Below are 18,553 nucleotides of genomic sequence, written 5' to 3' on the forward strand. Positions count from 1 at the left end.
GCTTCTTTGTGCTGCTTTTGAGACATTTTTCTCTTTTGAAAATGAGCACCTTGTTGTCTACATTGCTTGTCAGTATTTTATTCACCATGATGATAAGGGTTTTAATTTTTGTAACATAAGAAGATAAGATTCTTTAACGCATGCAGCAGACAAATCCAGTAACTGGTGGGTTGTGTCCATCTACCAGCAGGTGGAGATCTTAAACTGAAGTGAGTGATACTGGATGACCAGCCCCTTCAGTAGCCAGTATATCACTATCTCCAGCAGGTGGTGGATGACTTCTCATCAGCTCCTGGATTCTCTTCTGGGGTCTTCTCCTGGGCTGCTGACCAGTTGAGAGCTGGGGGGTGTTTGGTCACTGTTGGTCTTCTTTGGAAGCATACCTGTTCAGTCAGGTCTCTGATTCACCCCGTCTTACCCTGTATCCCATCCTTGGGTCCGGTTGTTCCTTTGCCTTTCTCACCAACTTAAAAAACAAACAAACAAAAAAGTAAAATGCACAGACGAAGAACTGGTGATAGGACCGGAACAGTGTTTGCCTTGGCCCGCGGAGCCTCTTTGGCAGCGGGCCTTCATTGGGTGATGCTGCTATGCTCATAAGCCACGGTTTTTTTTGTTACATTTGTACCCCGCACTTTCCCACTCATGGCAGGCTCAATGCGGCTTACATGGGGCAATGGAGGGTTAAGTGACTTGCCCAGAGTCACAAGGAGCTGCCTGTGCCTGAAGTGGGAATCGAACTCAGTTCCTCAGGACCAAAGTCCACCACCCTAACCACTAGGCCACTCCTCCTCCATCTAGGTTTTCAGTGAGTACCTGATTTTTTTTCTCTCTTGTTGGTGGCAGTTCGTGCTGGGCGTGTTGATGACATGGCAGCAGAAGTGGCAAAGTGATGTTCCTGCTGTAGAAAAAGGAGATCCGCAGAAGGCATCTGCTTAGTGGGTTGCTTGGAGCCCGTTGTGGAGGATGGTGCTGCAACTTCAGGATTGTTGATTTCCTGCACTGAGCCTTTGGGTGTGCGCGCCATTTTGGCTTCGGGCACTCCTGCGGTTCCCGACGATCTGCTGACAGCGATCAACCTGCGAATTTGGCCTCCTGCTCTTCTGGGGCTTCCCTTTCTTCCTTGGCGCCTGTCCCTGGCCTCTTTAGTGGAACTGGTGGGGCAGAAGTTATTGGAGACATATCCTCAGTTTGAGAGGATAGTGTATCCCCTGGTGGGCAGGTTCTGGCTTCAGGAGTACTTCTTACTTCACCAGGGTGATGCTGTCCTTTTTAGAGACCAGGGTGATGCTTTCCTTTTAGGAGACCTCCCTCCTCCAAGGCATCACAGGGGCTGCCAGACTGGAGGTGGAACATCTCTACAACATCCCTGTAGGTCTCATCTATCAATCTCACTCAGCTCCTCCAAGTCTGCTACTCTAGCCTTAAGAGAATGTACTCGTTCTCTGAGAGCTAGAAGCTCTTTGCATCGGGCACACATGTGTAACCTTTCACCAGCTGGGAGATAATCATATATATGGCACAGTGCAAAAGACTGGATAGCGTTCCTTTTGCTGCTGGACTGCTATGTGCAGCTTAGTATTGTTGAGTTATTGAGTTATTTATTTATTTTTAAAATTTATATATTGCGTATAACCTAGGCGACTTACAAATCTAAGGTACATAACAAAAACTAAGTAAATGACAAATCACACAACCATTCATAAGTGCAAAAGACTGGATAGCATGTCTCTCGCTGATGGACTTAGTGGAGGAGTGGCTTAGTGGTTAGGGTGGTGGACTTTGGTCCTGGGGAACTGAGGAACTGAGTTCGATTCCCACCTCAGGCACAGGCAGCTCCTTGTGACTCTGGGCAAGTCACTTAACCCTCCATTGCCCCATGTAAGCCGCATTGAGCCTGCCATGAGTGGGAAAGTGCGGGGTACAAATGTAACAATCTTATTGAGCTATTTATTTATTTTAAAAAATTATATATCACCTATAATCTGGACGACTTACAAATCCAACATACACGATGAAAACAAAATCTAAGTAAACGGCAAATCACATATCACACAACCATTCATATACTGTAAGTGTTGCTCTGCATCGATACTATTAACACCCGCTGCTGTTACTTAAAAGCTTCTACAAACAACTGTGTTTTTATCAATTTCTTAAACTGAGCCACCTTCCTGCATAGGCAAAGTGGTCCCGGAAGGGCATTTCATAAATGAACCCCAGCAACAGAAAAGTCAGGCTGGTTTCAACATAACGAACTTTCCCTACTGTATCCAGAGTTGTTTCATAATTTAAAACTTTCTAAGATATTAGACTAATATAAAAGAGCTTTTATATTATATGGTACATTGTGTGATTTATTTAGTGTTTGCTTCTTAGGAAGTAATGAAATGTAATTAAAACTCCTCTCTTGTTATCCTAATTAGAATAACTGGCTATAAATTTAAGACTATAAATGAAATGTTGTGCAAGGGGTGGGTGGGAGTTGGGGAGAGTGGGTGGCAAGAAAGACTGAATTAGGCTTTGGCAGAAAGTTAAAGTTTTAAAACTATAGAGAAAGGGGTTTTATACCCTTCTCCACTACTGCCAACTCCAGACTTCGCGCCTTCTGTCTCGCTGCACCCTACGCCTGGAATAAACTTCCCGAGCCCCTACGTCTTGCCCCATCCTTGGCCACCTTTAAATCTAGACTGAAAGCCCACCTCTTTAACATTGCTTTTGACTCGTAACCACTCGCCTCCACCTACCCTCCTCTCTTCCTTCCCGTTCACATTAATTGATTTGATTTGCTTACTTTATTTTTTGTCTATTAGATTGTAAGCTCTTTGAGCAGGGACTGTCTTTCTTCTATGTTTGTGCAGCGCTGCGTATGCATTGTAGCGCTATAGAAATGATAAATAGTAATAGTAGTAGTCTGTTGTAACCAGAGCTAATATTGTGATGTCATAATGCCTCAGGCCACCAATAAGAGCCAACCTCATCAGTGATGTCACAATGGCTTGATTGTCCTATACTTGGCTTACTTTTATTACATAGCTCTTTGAGCAGGGACTGTCTTTCTTCTATGTTTGTGCAGCGCTGCGTACGCCTTGCAGTGCTATAGAAATGCTAAATAGTTGTAGTAGTAGTATACTATGTAAAAAAAAAAAGCTTGTGCTGCAAACTAAAGTTAAAACTCTAAACTGGGGTTTCCTGTGACTATCAGCGCTGCTGTACACTGATGCTATGGTCAGCTCTAGAATAGTCCCTTAACTGCTAGCCTACGGAACTGTAGAGGCTTTAAATGCTAAACAAGCAAAGAAAACCCTAATTTCTTAAACTGCCTTTGCTAAATAAGTAGAGTAACTTAAAAATAAAGACACTGATATTTAACTGCAAATCTACCTTTCCCAAGTTAAAAAGGCAATTTCCCAGCAAATAACTTACCAATGAAGATTTGTCCTGCTCTGGAAGTCCTTACAGTACCTCATCTAGTGCTTCAGTATTGATATATTTTTTTTTTTGCCCAGTGTTTTTTTTCCCCCTTACATCCTACTCTTTTGTGGCAAGAGCTTTCATTCAAGAAGAGAAGGATTTAAAAGGTAGCGAGGGCTTGGGGGAATTCAGTTAAGAGAACCCCTCCCCCATCGCTGGGAGGAGGGAAGGGAGAGATGCTGGGAGTCTTTGGCAAGCGGGGCTTGGGGGATCCTCACCAGCCACATCGCTGCTGGGGGGGGGGGGGGGGCTGAATTCAAAGTGGATGTGCCTGTACCCACCCACGGCTACGCCATTGCCCTGATCCCAGAGGGCTTACAGTCTTTGTACCTGAGGCAAGATCACAAGGAGCTTCCCAAGTCTCAGCCTTTAGACCTCCTGTTGATGAATAAGAGTTATCTGAGCAATTGTGAAGGAAGATTATTGGAGTTGACCATCAATGATCTTTGTTTTGCTAGATGATCTGTTAAATCTGCTGTGATTATCTATTGCTTATGTTTGACTTATTCTTGCTGTACACTGCCTTGAGTGAATTCCTTCATAGAGGAGGTAAATAAAATAAGACAATGTAAATAATCTTTCTTCCAGTCTGTCTTGCAGCTAAATATTTGATCCTGTCAAATGTACAGTGTGCCTTGACAGTGTGGATGGATTTACAGCTACTGGTGGTGCAACTGCATCTCAAATACTGTGTGCAATTCTGGTCACCGCATCACAAAAATATATATAGCAGAATTAGAAAACATTACAGAGAAGGGAACAAAAGTGATAATGGGGATAGGACAACTTCCTATGAGGAAAGGCTAAAGTGGCTAGGGCTTTTCATCTTAGAAGAGGGGAGATAAAATACTGAGTAGAGTGAAATGGATAGATGTAAATTGCTTGTTTACTGTTCCAAAAATACTAGGACTAGGGGGCACGCAACGAAGCTACTAAGTAGTAAATTTAAAACAAACCAGAGAAAATATTTCTCTACTCAACGTGTAATTAAACTCTGGAATTCGTTATCAGAGAATGTGGTAAAAGCAGTTAGCTTAGCAGGGTTTAAAAAAGGTTTGGGATAATTTCCTAAAAGAAAAGTCCATAAGACATTATTAAGATGGACTTGGGAAAATCCACTGGTTTATTTCTAGGATAAGCAACATCTGTTTTACTGTTCTGGGATCTTGCCAGGTACTTGTGACCTGGATTGGCCACTGTTGTAAATAGGATTCTGGGCTTGATGAACCTTCGGTCTGTCCCAGTATGGCAACGCTTATGTTCTTATGAATGGAGTGTTCCTTGTGCCCCAAATTATGTTGGAATGCCTGTTACATTCCGCATTCTTTATTGATTGAGAATATCCTGTATTGGGAAACATTAAAATAGTCCAAAAGGAAAGACATATATGTACTTTCAATACCACATAATTTCCATCTTCAGAATTTGTAAACATTGTATGTGGACATTTTGTGCGTGTTATTCATGGCCATGTCTGCACCTTCATAAATCTACAAGATGGGGGGGGGGGGGGGGGGGGGGGAGAGAGGTTCTAGGTTAATATGACCACCAAAGCGAACACGACCTGTGTCATAAGTGTGGGTTTATTTCTTCCAGGATGGCAAAGGGTAAGAAGATACCCTCAGTAATGAAAGAGAAAACGAAACGCAAGTTGCCTGTGATGACAGAGGAACAAGAGCAGCTTGTACAGGAAACTGAACCTCAAAAAAAGAAAAAAAAGAAGGTTGCCAAGGTAAGAATTTGAAGGTGAAATGAACTATGTGCTTCTTAAAGAAGACTCCCTACATTAAGTTGCAAAGTTATCATTGTAAGCTTCTGGTAAGATGTGATTCTACCACTAATGTGCTATTTTAGCACAGGTCCCATTTTATGCAATGAGACCTAGTTACTAGTAATTGGGGTTAACAGTAAAATAACACATCTTAACGATAGCCCAAATTTATAACTTCTCCCTTAATTAAAGAAAAAGAAATGACTCAAGAAAGAAAAATCACTGCTATCCTATATAATAATTCTCACTTCCAACGTTCTGATTTGCTGCCTGGGACCGTGGCTCATTCCGAGTTGGTCTGCTAGGCTCCGTAGATCAGGCTGACATCACCGTAGCCATTATGATGTCAACTTCAGAACCCGGGGGGAAAAAAAAACATGCCTCGCAGCTGAACCATGTCCAGAGGAGGGTCGCTGGAGGGGGGGCAGGGGAGAGAGGAGGGTCGCTGGACATGGGTGGCTGGAGGGGGGGCAGGGGAGAGAGGAGGGTCGCTGGACATGGGTGGCTGCAGTGGGCGCAGGGGGAGAGGAGGGTCGCTGGACATGGGTGGCTGCAGGGAAGCCGAAGAAAACCTTGCTAGCGCCCATTTCATTTGTGTCAGAAATGGGCCTTTTTTACTAGTATGTAATAAAAGTGAGCCAAGTATAGGACAGTCCAGCCACTGTGACATCACTGATGAGGTTGTCTCTTAGGCATTGGTGGAATGAGGTATTATGACATCACAGTATCAGCATTGGTTTGGAGAAACTGAAACTCTTTCTACTAAGGGGGGAAGTTATCAATTGGGCTACCGTTAAGATAATTTATTTACCACTAACTCGTGCTACTTTAGCACAGGTCCCATTTTATGCAATTAGGCCTAGTTACTAATAACTGGGGTTAACAGTAATATTTATAATTTAATACATTTATAACCCACCTATCCAAACATCTAAGTGGAGTACAATAAAGCACTCATAAAATAACACATAAAACATTACAAAGAAACACAGCAATAAAACATACAGTTACTCAATATCCCACGAAACCTGAGAACTGCCCCCTCAAAAGAAATGCTTTATAAAACAACCAGGTTTTCAACTGTTTTTCTTGAACTGGGATACTTCCTTCCCCTCCTTAGTATGGATTCAGGTTAATAAATTGATATGTCCTGATGATCACTTTGTCCTCAGAAATTTTCTGCATTGTATGAGCTGATCTCCATAAACATCATTCGTGTAGATCTTTTGTCTCCAGTGAGTCTATATTTCCGTGGCTCCTTTCATAAGACTTTGTTGCAAGCACAGTTTTTTTTTGGCTTTCGTCCTCTAACGCTACCCTTCCTAAATAATAAATACTCCTAGATCTAGATCATGGGCATCCAGAGTATTTACCACTAAATAGGGTTACACAGCTCATGTATGGTTTTAAGCTTCAGTCCATCGGTGGAGAAATAATATTTAACATTTTTTATGTTAGTACCTCATTTTTATCTTATCACGTGGACAGCCCTTTTAAAGTAATGTTAATGTGTATATTTGCCTAAATGAAAGAACTTGCTGAGCAAGGAGGGCAGAAAATCCGGTGAAGGTACTGTGTAGACAGAGTACAGAGATGAACAAGGCTGCTGGCAAAATGTGTGTATTTGTATTTTTAAAATTTCTTATAGTAAGAAAATTTGTAAATGCTTTTCAGATGTGATTCTCATGGCTCCCAAACAGGTCTGGTTTGAGGCTGCTCACAGTGAATATTCCAGATACATTTTTGCAGGCATTTGCTCTAATGGCCAGGCTAAGGTGTGTATGATCCTGGGGAACTGAGTTTGATTCCCACTGCAGCTCCTTGTGACTCTGGTCAAGTCACTTAACCCTCCATTGCCCCAGGTACAAATAAGTACCTGAATATATGTAAACCGCTTTGAATGTAGGTTGCAAAAACCACAAAAAGGCGGCATATCAAGTCCCATTTCCCTTTCCTTTATGACATCACAATATCAGAAGTGAGCGAAGTATCGGGCAATCAAGCCATTGTGACATCACTGATGAGGCTGGCTCTTATTGGTGGAATGAGTGGAGGAGTAGCCTAGTGGTTAGTGCAGTGGACTTTGATCCTGGGGAACTGAGTTCAATTCCCACTGCAGCTCCCTGTGACTCTGGGCAAGTCACTTAACCCTCCATTGCCCCTGGTACAAAATAAGTACCTGAATATATGTAAACCGCTTTGAATGTAGTTGCAAAAACCTCAGAGAGGCGGTATATCAAGTCCCATTTCCCTTTCCCTATTTTGGTTACCTCTTTCCCCCACTTTCTCTGAAAACCAGGCTTGTTTGAGGGCTGGAAGTGCCGCTCTTTCTGACACACTTTGCTGTCTTCCATTGGAGCCATGAAGAGATGCAGATATGGTTCTCTTAGCCACGGCAACGAACCCTGGGTTGTCACGCAGTGACTCGGGGACTTGTTTTCTTAAAAGTAAATCATTTTAACGATGTTCTCTTTCACTCTGAGAGCTCAGCATGTTTTCTTCCAGTTCACTGCATTATTATGTTTTCATTGGAAATGTAACTACATTTGTGGTGTGTTTTTTTTTTTTTCTCTCCTGGAAGGAACGTTACTCAAGTCAGCGAGTTACTATATGTAGAGGAAATTCTTTGAACGCAAACTGACAGGTTTTGTTTATTGTGCTGGTTTGATAAATTCATATTTTATATTAGAGAGAAAGTTTATAAATGTTGATCTTTGTGGATTGGTGTCCTGATGCTTAAGAATTCAAGATAAGACTGGTACTCGTACTAACCTGAAACTTCTCATATTGATGAAGAACCAGATTCATTTGTGTGGGGTTTCTTAGGCATGTTTGGGAGTATTTGCACGTTTGATCATAATGGATGGGAGAGTCTTTAGAGCATGCAGTTTATTATTTGTCTTGTTTGTATGTGTTTATTTTGTTTAACATTTACAAGTTTAATTGATTAACATTATATCAAAAATACTTGAATTTGCAGACTGCCCTAATTTGGTATTCTGAGGTTCGGTGGGATCTTATTTTATTTTTTTATTCTACTTGTATCCCACATTTTCCCACCTATTTGCAGGCTCAATGTGGCTTACAAAGGCCTGTTATGGCAGTGCCATAACAGGGAAGAAATACAATTGTTGTAGCAGAGAGATAAAAAGAGGATCTGGTTATGCAGCTGTACAGTGAGACATTCTGAGTAAAGGAGTGTAAGGGTTGTGTTCAAGTAGTTATGGGTTCTCATGGTAGGCTTTGTTAAAGAGAGAGGTTTTCAAAGCTTTGCGGAAGTTGTTTAATTCGTGGATCGTTTTCAGGTGAGTTGGTAGTTCATTCCACGTCTTCGTAGGAAAAGCTGGACGCATGTGTTAGTTTGTATTTGACCCCAATTTGTGTAAATTGCAGCAGCCCCCATTGAATAATGCTTCACTTTTTCTTTCTCTAGTCAGCCTATTACTTTTAGGTATAGCCAAGAGTGTTTGCTTAGGTAGTACCTTTGTTTGTCCTGTGAGCACTTGTGCTTCCAGCAGTGTAGAATAACATGTGACCTATTTAGGTTTATTTTCAGGATACACCGAGTCCTTTTCTTTCTTGCTTTTGAGTGGCTGCTTTGTAATTGCTACTGTGTTTGGCCTGCTTGGACCTATGAGGCATGGCATTAGGTCTTAGGGTTGCCAACTAGATCCAGATTTGCCTGACAGGGTTGATCCAGTCCTGGGATTACCCCAATGCGTACAGGGACTTGTAGCCTTACTTTTCTTAGGGAATCCAATGGTAAAAGCAGAACCACAAATCCCTGCATGCAGTGGGGTAAGCCCAGGACTGGATCAACCCTGTTAAGCAAATCTGGATCTAGTTGGTAACCCTGTACAGGTCTGTGTGGCAGAATTAATGTAACCAAGTGTTTTCTTTTGCACATTTATTTATTTGAGCACTTGATATACTGCGGAGTTGATCCTTGACAGGCAACTAAATGGTTTGCAACAACCATTAAAAAAAAAGAAAAGATGGCAATGCTGATGAAGGGAAGAGAGGGGGGAGTAAGGGAGGGAGGGAAGGGGGTGGAAGAAGAGAAAAGTGGTAAGGGAAGGAAAGAGGGAATTGGACAGAAGGGGGGGAGCATCAAAACTGAAAGGGTGGAAAAAGAGCTTATGGGGCAATAGAGTCAAAGGTATCGGAGAACAGTTGGGCCTTCAAAAGAGCCTTGAAAGACTACAGAGACATCTTCCTTCATGATTTGAAATGAACTGAGATGAAATAGTATTGATGCATGTTTGTTTCTGATGTGGACAGGTGCTTGTTGGAGGTGTTGAGAAATTTGCTCATGAACCCAAATTAGAGCCTGACCGAATTTTGGTTTCGGTTATAGTGCCGAAACTGTCCCAAAATTCTTATTCTGGCCAGTTTCAGTTTTGGCTGAAACCGATTGAGTGTTTTCGGTGGAAGACGAAAATATGTTCTTTGGAATGTTTGTTTGTCTCCCTCCTTCCCTTCCGAACAGGAGTTGCCTTTCCCCCCTGCCCACCTGTAGGTGCCTCCCTCGAGCTTATTTTACAATCCCTCACAGACAGACAGACACAGACAGACACAGACACACACAGACACACACACAGACACACACACAGACACACACACACACACACACACACACACACACACACACACACACACACACACACACACACACACACACACACACACACACACACACACACACACACACACACACACACACACACACACACACACACACACACACACACACACACACACACACACACACACACACACACACACACACACACACACACACACACACACACACACACACACACACACACACACACACACACACACGAGAATACATTCCAGCAATGTCAGCAGTAAACAACTGTTCTATTAGGCTTCACCAGTTTTTATATAGCAACCCCCCAACCCAGTTCTGTAAAAAAAAAAAAAATCTGCCTGGGCTCTTATGGCTTCCGGTGACCCAAAGATAGATTAAAATCAAGAGAGACGGGGGCATAATGTCAATGAGATTGATTACCATTGCATCCCATAAGATTAAGCTATAAGGCAGTGGTTACCAAACCTGGTCCTGGAGGCTCCCCAGCCAGTCAGGTTTTCAGGATACCCACAATGAATATTCATGAGAGAGATCTGCCTGCACTGCCTCCACTGCATGCAGATCTCTCTCATGACTATTCATTGTGGGTATCCTGAAAACCTGACTGGTTGGGGTGCATCCGGGACCAAGTTTGGGAACCACTGCTATAAGGTATTCAAAAGGAGACTTCTACCCTTCTGAGTCAATAACTGAATATAGCAGAAAGCGTTGGTTTAAATGAGCCATGTGCATGACACAGAAAGGACGTAGTATTATTGTTAATACTTTATAATCATATACTATAAGCTGACAGAAGCGGGTTTTGGCATATAGGAGTTACTGGGAGGGCTGACGGGAGGGGGGAGGGAGATGAGGAGGAGGGGATTAGGGGAGGGGAGGATAAAGGTCAAGGAATGGAAATATGTAGATTAAACAGAAGGGGGAACCACATCACTTTAGGGGATCTTAGCAGGACAATTTGGAATAAGAGCAAATGATGTGGAACTCAATTGTATGTAACCAGTGAAAGTAATTGTTTGTTAATATGTAGTTATATCTAAAATAAAAATTGTTGAAACATAAATGAGCCATGTGCTTCCCAAACAAGTAGTTGGTGAACCTCATTCTGCCCCGTCTAATATGAGGGCAGTTTAGTGACTGTCCAGGATTATAAAATACATTTTCGGGCTACTAGACATAGTTTCCGAATAAGAAGAATAACCCCTCTAGTTCTTCCCCTATTAGTCCCTGGTTTATCCAGGAGAAGATTAACAGGTGAGTTCAGTAGAGGTTGACCTCTCAAGCCAGAAATATAATGTACAATAACAGACCAAAACCGCCTGATTTGGGGGCTGGCCCAAAAAGCGTGAAATAAAGTATTATCCGAAAGTAGACATTTTCCACATATTGAGGACTGCGCATGACCAGATTTATGTAATCGCCCTTGGATAAAATACGCCCTATATAAAGTACGAAAATATCATTCTCAAGACCTGCATTAGTAGTTAGGCCCAGGATACCTTTGGTGTTATTCAGTAGTTCCCTTTTTGCCAAACCCTACTACTACTACTTATCATTTCTATAGCGCTACTAGACGTACGCAGCGCTGTACACTTGAACATGAAGAGACAGTCCCTGCTCGACAGAGCTTACAATCTAATTAGGACAAACCAAGATTCTGTTCCCATCTACCTCTAATGTCACTCATGTCTTTAATATTATCCAATTTGGCAAGAGTTTTATGCATTCCTGAGATCGAGATCACCTCCTCTGCTATATCATGAAAGAGAACTTAATTTTGCTCCAACGCGGATGTTAATAGATCATCAGTCCAAGGAATTCACATAAAGCTTTAACTGGGAATATGCGAATCAGTCCACCCATTGCTCTCCTATATGAATTGAAGGTCTTCCAGGGAAATAATTGAGTTCTCTTACAATAACATGCTTCAACAGTATAATGCTTGCCTTATATCTGGAAGAAAGTCAACATTACCCCTAATCAGAAGCAGTTCAGTAGTTGAAGGAGAACTCTTCCAACCGGGAAATAAAATCTTTCCAGACCTCTTTTAAGGGGCGTAACAATACACAAAGTTAAATGAGAGGGAACTTTCCTGAGTGGGACCTGAAAAAGTGAAAAGAGATGGTAAGGGGCATAATCAGCCATCTCCAATGCCAGAGGGGTATAGCGCTCAGTATTAAAAACCCAATCATTGACATGACGCTTTAAACAAGCATGATTATATAAATGCAGATTTGGTAGACCTAAGCCCCTTTGTCTCCAATTCCCCAGCAAAAAGGCCTATTTTAATTCGGATTTCCTCTGAGCCCAACAAAATTTAGAAAATAATGAATTGATGCGTCTCAGGTCTTTCTGCAGCAGTCGCTGTGACGACGTATGCAGTAAATACAGCCATCTAGGAAAAATGACCATACGGATGAGACTTATTTTGCCTATTAAAGAAAATGGTAACTCTATCCATTGGGCTAGTTGTCGCTCTATATCTGCTACCAATACCGCTATATTGAGATTTACCAAGAGTGTTAACTGAATACTAAGATATTTAAAAGATTTCTGTGCCCATTTTGAAGGTAACCCCCCCCCCCCCCAATTGTTGCTGCACTAAAGGGGAAGATGGCAGGTCCTCAACCTCTGGATGTTGAGACAAAAACCTGAACAATCTCCACATTCCTGAAAACATTCTAAGAGGGAGGGCAGCGAAACATGTGGATTTACTAAATGGACCAATAGATTGTCTGCAAAAGCGCCGCTTTAAAGATCTGGGAGCCCAGATGGATTCCTTCTCTTTTTTCGGATTAGAGTGAATTTCTTTAATCAGTGGATCTAAAGTAAGTGTGCAGTCCTGCCTTGTTCGCATAGCTGTGGGGAAGGTGTAAGAACGTAAACCATAGAGTATAATAATCACAGAAAATGGCACATATTTCCCCATCAGTATGTACCCTCATCCCAGCGGTATTTTTCAACAATAAAATCTTTAGGGGGCTAGATTTAGTAGCAATTAATTGGGCAAGAAGCCTGCCACTTTTATTACCATTCCTAAAAAGCTGAGATTTATAATGCTCCTGGGACTCCAAGTCTGTTGATAGATTAGGTCATTCAAGGCTTTCTGTGTTTCTAACAGCAATTGTTGATCCTGAAGACTTTGAGAAATTCCATAGCATCTATGAAGAGCAACTAACTGACGTCTTAACCTGAGACGCGCCTGGTCTCTACTGTTTCTAAGAGAACTAGTGTAACTAATTATTTTGCCATGCAATACAGTTTTTGCCGTTTCCCAGTGCAAAATTGGATTTTCCTCACGGGCTTGGTTAGTTACCTTATATGTTCTGCAACGTTCCAGAAATCTATCCAAAAAATTTGGAATCCGTATACAGTGTGAATGAGAAGTTCCAGCTGCCCGGACCCAGCTTTTGCGAGTCGAGCTGCCATTCAACCGAAATCAAAGCGTGGTCTGAGACAGCATATGGACCAATCTGCGCTGCATCCCATTGGTCTGGACTGGTCTAGCAGGATGAAAAGGAAGGTGAAATGTTAATTTCTTTCCCATGAATCCTGATAGACTAGGCCAGGGCCAGCTTGGAAGACTATGGCACTGGGAAATTTTCTCTGGGATCTGTTTGCTGTTTTGTCCTATGTTGTAAATAGTTTTTTAATTACTGGGTTTTTTAGTATGTTCTTCAGTGGTTCCCAAGGGGGTTTCAACTTGTGACCTTGCATTGTACTGCTTTGGCATAAACATACTGAAAAGTTCCAGGCAACCTCAGCCCTTATACCAGTGAAGTCAGTTTCTCTACTTCCATCTTCTGGTAAGGGGGCACAACTCATTGGTCTGGACTGATCTAGCAGGATTCAAAGAAAGGAAATTAACAGGTATGAATACATTTCACCTTTTATGACTGTAATGTTTGGTGCTAACATAACAAACTATTACAAGCTTGGAATGAAGAGTGATATCCACAATATAAACTTTTGGCTCACCATTTAGGGTAAAAAAAAAAAAGGGGGGGGGGACAGATTCTATTCTTTTTGTAACTTTCTGCTTGGAAGGGACATAATCTTCAGAACTGGAATATTGTCAAAACCTACTGAGAGCACGTGACATCTGGCATGATTTTTGGATGTGATATACAGTTCCCATAATATTCTGCGTGGGATTGCAAGACATTTCATTTATTTTTATTTATTTAGCATTTAGCTCACGCCTTTCCAGTGGTAGTTCAATTCAATGGAATCCTGCAAAAACATTCAAATAAGCAGCAGTAGTGTGCTTTCTTTTCATGAATTATGTGTCACGCAGCAGTTTCCATGAGAGCAACAGTCTGTCTCCATCAATGGACTTTAAGAACCAATTAAATAAACCGTGATCTCTAATAGCTGAACAAGAGTGGATTCTTGTCTTGAGGCTTCTGGAGGTTCCTTTCCAGGGGCCATTCTCCCGTGATTCCATGATTAATCAGCTTCTGTCTTGTCTTCCAAATCCGTTTTTGACTACAAGATGGATTTATGATATTTACCTTTTTAATTCAATTTTATTAATAACATTTTATTTAATGCAAAGTAGGACCAAGTATAAGTAAACCTTTAGGAAAGATATGCAGTGCTATACGGAGGTACAAGATGTCTTTTTCTTAAGTGCTTATATCTAACTAGGTCCCTGACGTGCCGATGATCAAAACTCCGGCGCTGCATGGAACAGCACCCTGAAATAATTCCCTCTTAATCGACGCTAATAGTATGCAAATGATATGCGCGCTGTTAGCTTCGATCATGAGGGAGCAAAGTGGGTGGATGGTGCCTGGCGCATGCCCAGAACGCCGAGGGCAGGAGGAAGAAGTGTCGTTCTGTTAAACAGCTGCTTTCCCTGCAGAATGGGCTCCTTTCTGCTTCTCGGGTACAACACTAGAAAGCGAGATTGATGTTCGTATTATTGCCTGCAAAATGGACGCATGATTAGTAAGTTGGGCAATAATGCTCGCCTGTGAAATGGGCATGTTTGTTTGCTTAAATAGTAGTTAGACAATCATGCTCTCTCTCTTTCTCTAACCCAACCGAGTGTTTTTCAGTCAGAACAGCCATGGGGAGATATGAAACTTCAATTTCAGCAGATGCAAACTACAGTGCTGATCCAGGGATCTCCTCCCCACACCTGCACAGGAATATTTATTTTTCTGTAACTCTTAATGGCAAGATGCTGGGCTGCCTACCTAATGTCAGCTCCGACCCGGCATAAGGTTCCCAGCAGTAAGAGCACCCTTATTCAGGGCTCTCTTCTTTGATCATTGTGTTGAATGGGAAATATCCTTAATTTAAATGAGATTGCATGCTACTTGCGCTAATCTCTGCCGCGCTCGCCGTCCCTCACGCTGTAGCCCTCCGATCATTTGGCGCCAGCAAATGCAGGCACTATTCTGGCGCTAAAGGCCTCTAGCGCCCGCATTTGCTTCTGATCATCGCCCCCCCCCCCCCACCCCCGAGGCAGTGAGAAATAAAGTCACAATCCTTGTAATTCGATAAACTTGTACATGTAACTTAATATGAAAATTAGCAGCTAATTGGAATTAACCAGTGGTAGTTAGTGGGACCCTGTAAAAACATTATTGGAGTGTGCGTGTTCACACTGTGCAACCATGGCTAATTGGTGTTAATTGATGCTAATTATCTGTTACATGCATTAGTATGCTTAGTCGGGATTCTGCATATTGCACATGCCAAATCCATAACATGCAGCTGCAAGTGGGTATAGACCTGAGAGGGGCACGGGTGGGTCAGGACCGTGCTTAGCACTTGGTGCGCACAGGTTATAGAATACCAACAGTTATGCACGTAACTGCGCACAGGTAGCATTTGCACCAGTTGAGATGGCATAGGTGCTCACACCTAAAGATAAGCACATAATTATGGACTTACGCTAATATTCTCTAAAGGCAATTGTGTGTACAGTTGCTTTGTAGAATTTATGCTTAGCGCACATCATCCCAGTGTCTAGACCTATAGAGAATTACACCCAAAAAGTATCAGTGGCAGAAGCAGAAATTGAATCCTAGCTCTCCTGGTTTGCAGATCATGGCTCTAATCGCGTCCTCTCCTTAAAGCAGGGCTTCTCAAACCAGTCCTCTGGACATACCTAGCCAGTCAGGTTTCCAGGATATATTTGTAGAATGAATATGCACGAGAGAGATTTGCATAGATCGGAGGTAGTGCATGCAAATTTAACTTGTGCTTATTTATTGTGGATATCCCGAAAACCTGACTGGCTAGGTGTGTCCCGAGGACTGGGTTGAGAAACCCTGCAGTAAAGGAAGGGCAACGCACGTGCTCTGGCCTCCCCATTCCATCAGGGAACCAAACCCCAGCCTCTTGCATGACAGACAGCTTAGTCTGTTATTTTTGGATATTTATTTTATTCTCATCTGTAATGGATTCCATTTCTAATTTTTTGTTTGACCCTGCTAAGAGCAGTGAATCTCAACCTGGAGGTCACAGATACAGTACATCCGGGGTTGGGGAGGGGACAGCCAGTGCTTCCTTGGTGTCAACATCCTTTGTGCTCCAACACAGCTGAAAGAGAAGGGAGCCAGGGAGAATGTACGTATCTATCTATAATGTATTCATGTCAGTAGGTAGGATTAGTGAATTGGGGTGGTTGGTGATAACACTAAGATTAAAATAATATCATAATGGGTGGGGTGGCTCGGAGCCCACTTGAAACTATTAAAGGGGGCTTGATGTGTTGAAAGTCAAGGTTCACTGATGCTCGTAGTCTATGAAAGTCAAAACAGTTACAGTCAGTGTGATTTGTTTGGCCATGAGCTTGTGACTTTTCTTGCTGATTTACTGATAGTGGTATCAATAAAGCCCAACACTCAGTGTATCTCAAAACACATTATATGTGAAGGTTAAACTGAGCTGTCTTTTGGTGCTTTGAAAATTATTTATGGCGTGGTATGAACAGATTTCCCAGGATGGGGTAGTTGCAGCTGGGAAAATAGCGATACTTTGAAGATACTTTTCCCAGGCAGGAAGCTTGCATCTCCAACTGTGTTCTGTGTAAACAAATCATAGAATGCTTCATAATGCAGAAAAACACAGAACAGTTAAATATACTCTTGATTTAAACAGGGAGAATAATTCAATATAATTTCACTGCTTTCTTTGCCAATGGAATACTCGTGTGTAAAAGTAGACCTATTGATTGTGCTTTTCACTGTTTTGTTTTCTAAATTACAAATACCCATATCGCCTCCTTTTTTCTTTATGCAGCATGTGGGAGAACGGGGTTTGAATTTAGCTCATGTCTTTTCATTAATATCTCAAGGCGAGTTACGTTCAGGTACGGAGAGTATTTCCCTGTTTTTTGGAAGGCTTACGGTAGAAATATGTACCTGAAGCAATGGAAGGTTGAGTGATTTGACCAGGATCAAAATGAGTGCTGGTGGCATTTGAAGCCTGGTTTGCAGCCTATCGCTCTAACCATTAGTCTAATCCTCCACTTAATATGGATATAGGGGGGAGATTCTATACATGGAGCAGAAATCTGTGCCAACTAAACGTATTCTATAAGCGGCGCATAGATTTAGGCACAGTATTTAGAATACGCTTAGTTGGCATCCTAACGCCTAAAACTACACGCATGCATTTACACCAGTGAAAACATGGCGTAAATCCCAGCGCATAGATTTAGGCATGCTGGGCCATATTCTATAACTACGCAAGCTAGGTACACTGCATTACAGAATGCACTTAGCAAGTTGTGCACGTAAATTCTAATTAGTGCCAATTAGTTCTCATTATTGCTTGTTAAGAGCTGTTATCAATGCTGATTAGCTTGTTTATTTATTTATTTATTTATAGCATTTATATCCCACATTTTCCCACCCATGGGCAGGCTCAATGTGGCTTACATCAGTCTGAAAGACATACATCAAACGGGCAATAAACAATCAAGTACGTTGACGTTGAAGAGGTTAGGGAGTAATTACAGAGGAGAAGGGCAATAGGGTTCAATAAGTCGTTATGATAGCTACAGTTCAGGAGTTGTGGATACAAGGAGGGACTTTGGCGTAAGCTTTTCCAAATAAATTTGTCTTGAGAGATTTTCTGAAAGTCGAATGATCATGAATAGTTTTTACAGATTTAGGTAATTCATTTCACAAATGTGCGCTAATATAGGGAAAGGTGGATGCATAAGTGGTCTTATATTTGAGGCCACAGCATGCTGGGTAATGGAGGTTTAAGTACGAACGAGATGATATGTGAGAATTCCTTGGTGGCAAGTTGATAAGGGTATCCATATAAACAGGAGCTTCACCATAGAGGATGTTAAGCTAAGTAAGTTATGCGTGTTATACAATATGCTTAGATTTTGGCGCGGATCTCTAGGCGCACTATAGAGAGTCTGGGGGATAATTATCTTGGGACAACTGGGTATTCATCTTGGGTATAGATTGTGGGCTGGAAAGTGGAAGGGTTTTGGTGGGTTGAATAGAAATGTAGCCTTTTCTCTTATATTCCAAGTTTATTATGTGGGTTTTTTTTCTGTAATTATGGAAGTTTCAATAAAGCAAATTTCAAATAAATAGGCTACTCCTCCACTTAATAAATCCTCTGCTCTCTCCCTAGCTGATATTACTTACCGCTCATTTCTAGTTTCTTTCTTTTACAAAACACTGCGCACGTGTATGTAAATTCAATGT

General features: G+C 41.9%; 1 protein-coding gene across 1 annotated transcript in view; it reads left to right on the plus strand.

Annotated features, from left to right (window-relative positions):
• Positions 1-18,553, plus strand: part of C8H7orf50 (chromosome 8 C7orf50 homolog) — a 292,879-nt gene that overhangs the window by 4,008 nt on the left and 270,318 nt on the right. Inside the window, exon 2 of the mRNA XM_030212353.1 lies at positions 5,071-5,206. Coding sequence (XP_030068213.1) covers positions 5,072-5,206 — 135 coding nt within the window. The 5' untranslated portion in view covers position 5,071. The remainder of the gene's footprint in view (positions 1-5,070; positions 5,207-18,553) is intronic.

This window comes from Microcaecilia unicolor, chromosome 8, assembly GCF_901765095.1.
Source record: "Microcaecilia unicolor chromosome 8, aMicUni1.1, whole genome shotgun sequence".
Taxonomy (NCBI): Eukaryota; Metazoa; Chordata; class Amphibia; order Gymnophiona; family Siphonopidae; genus Microcaecilia; species Microcaecilia unicolor.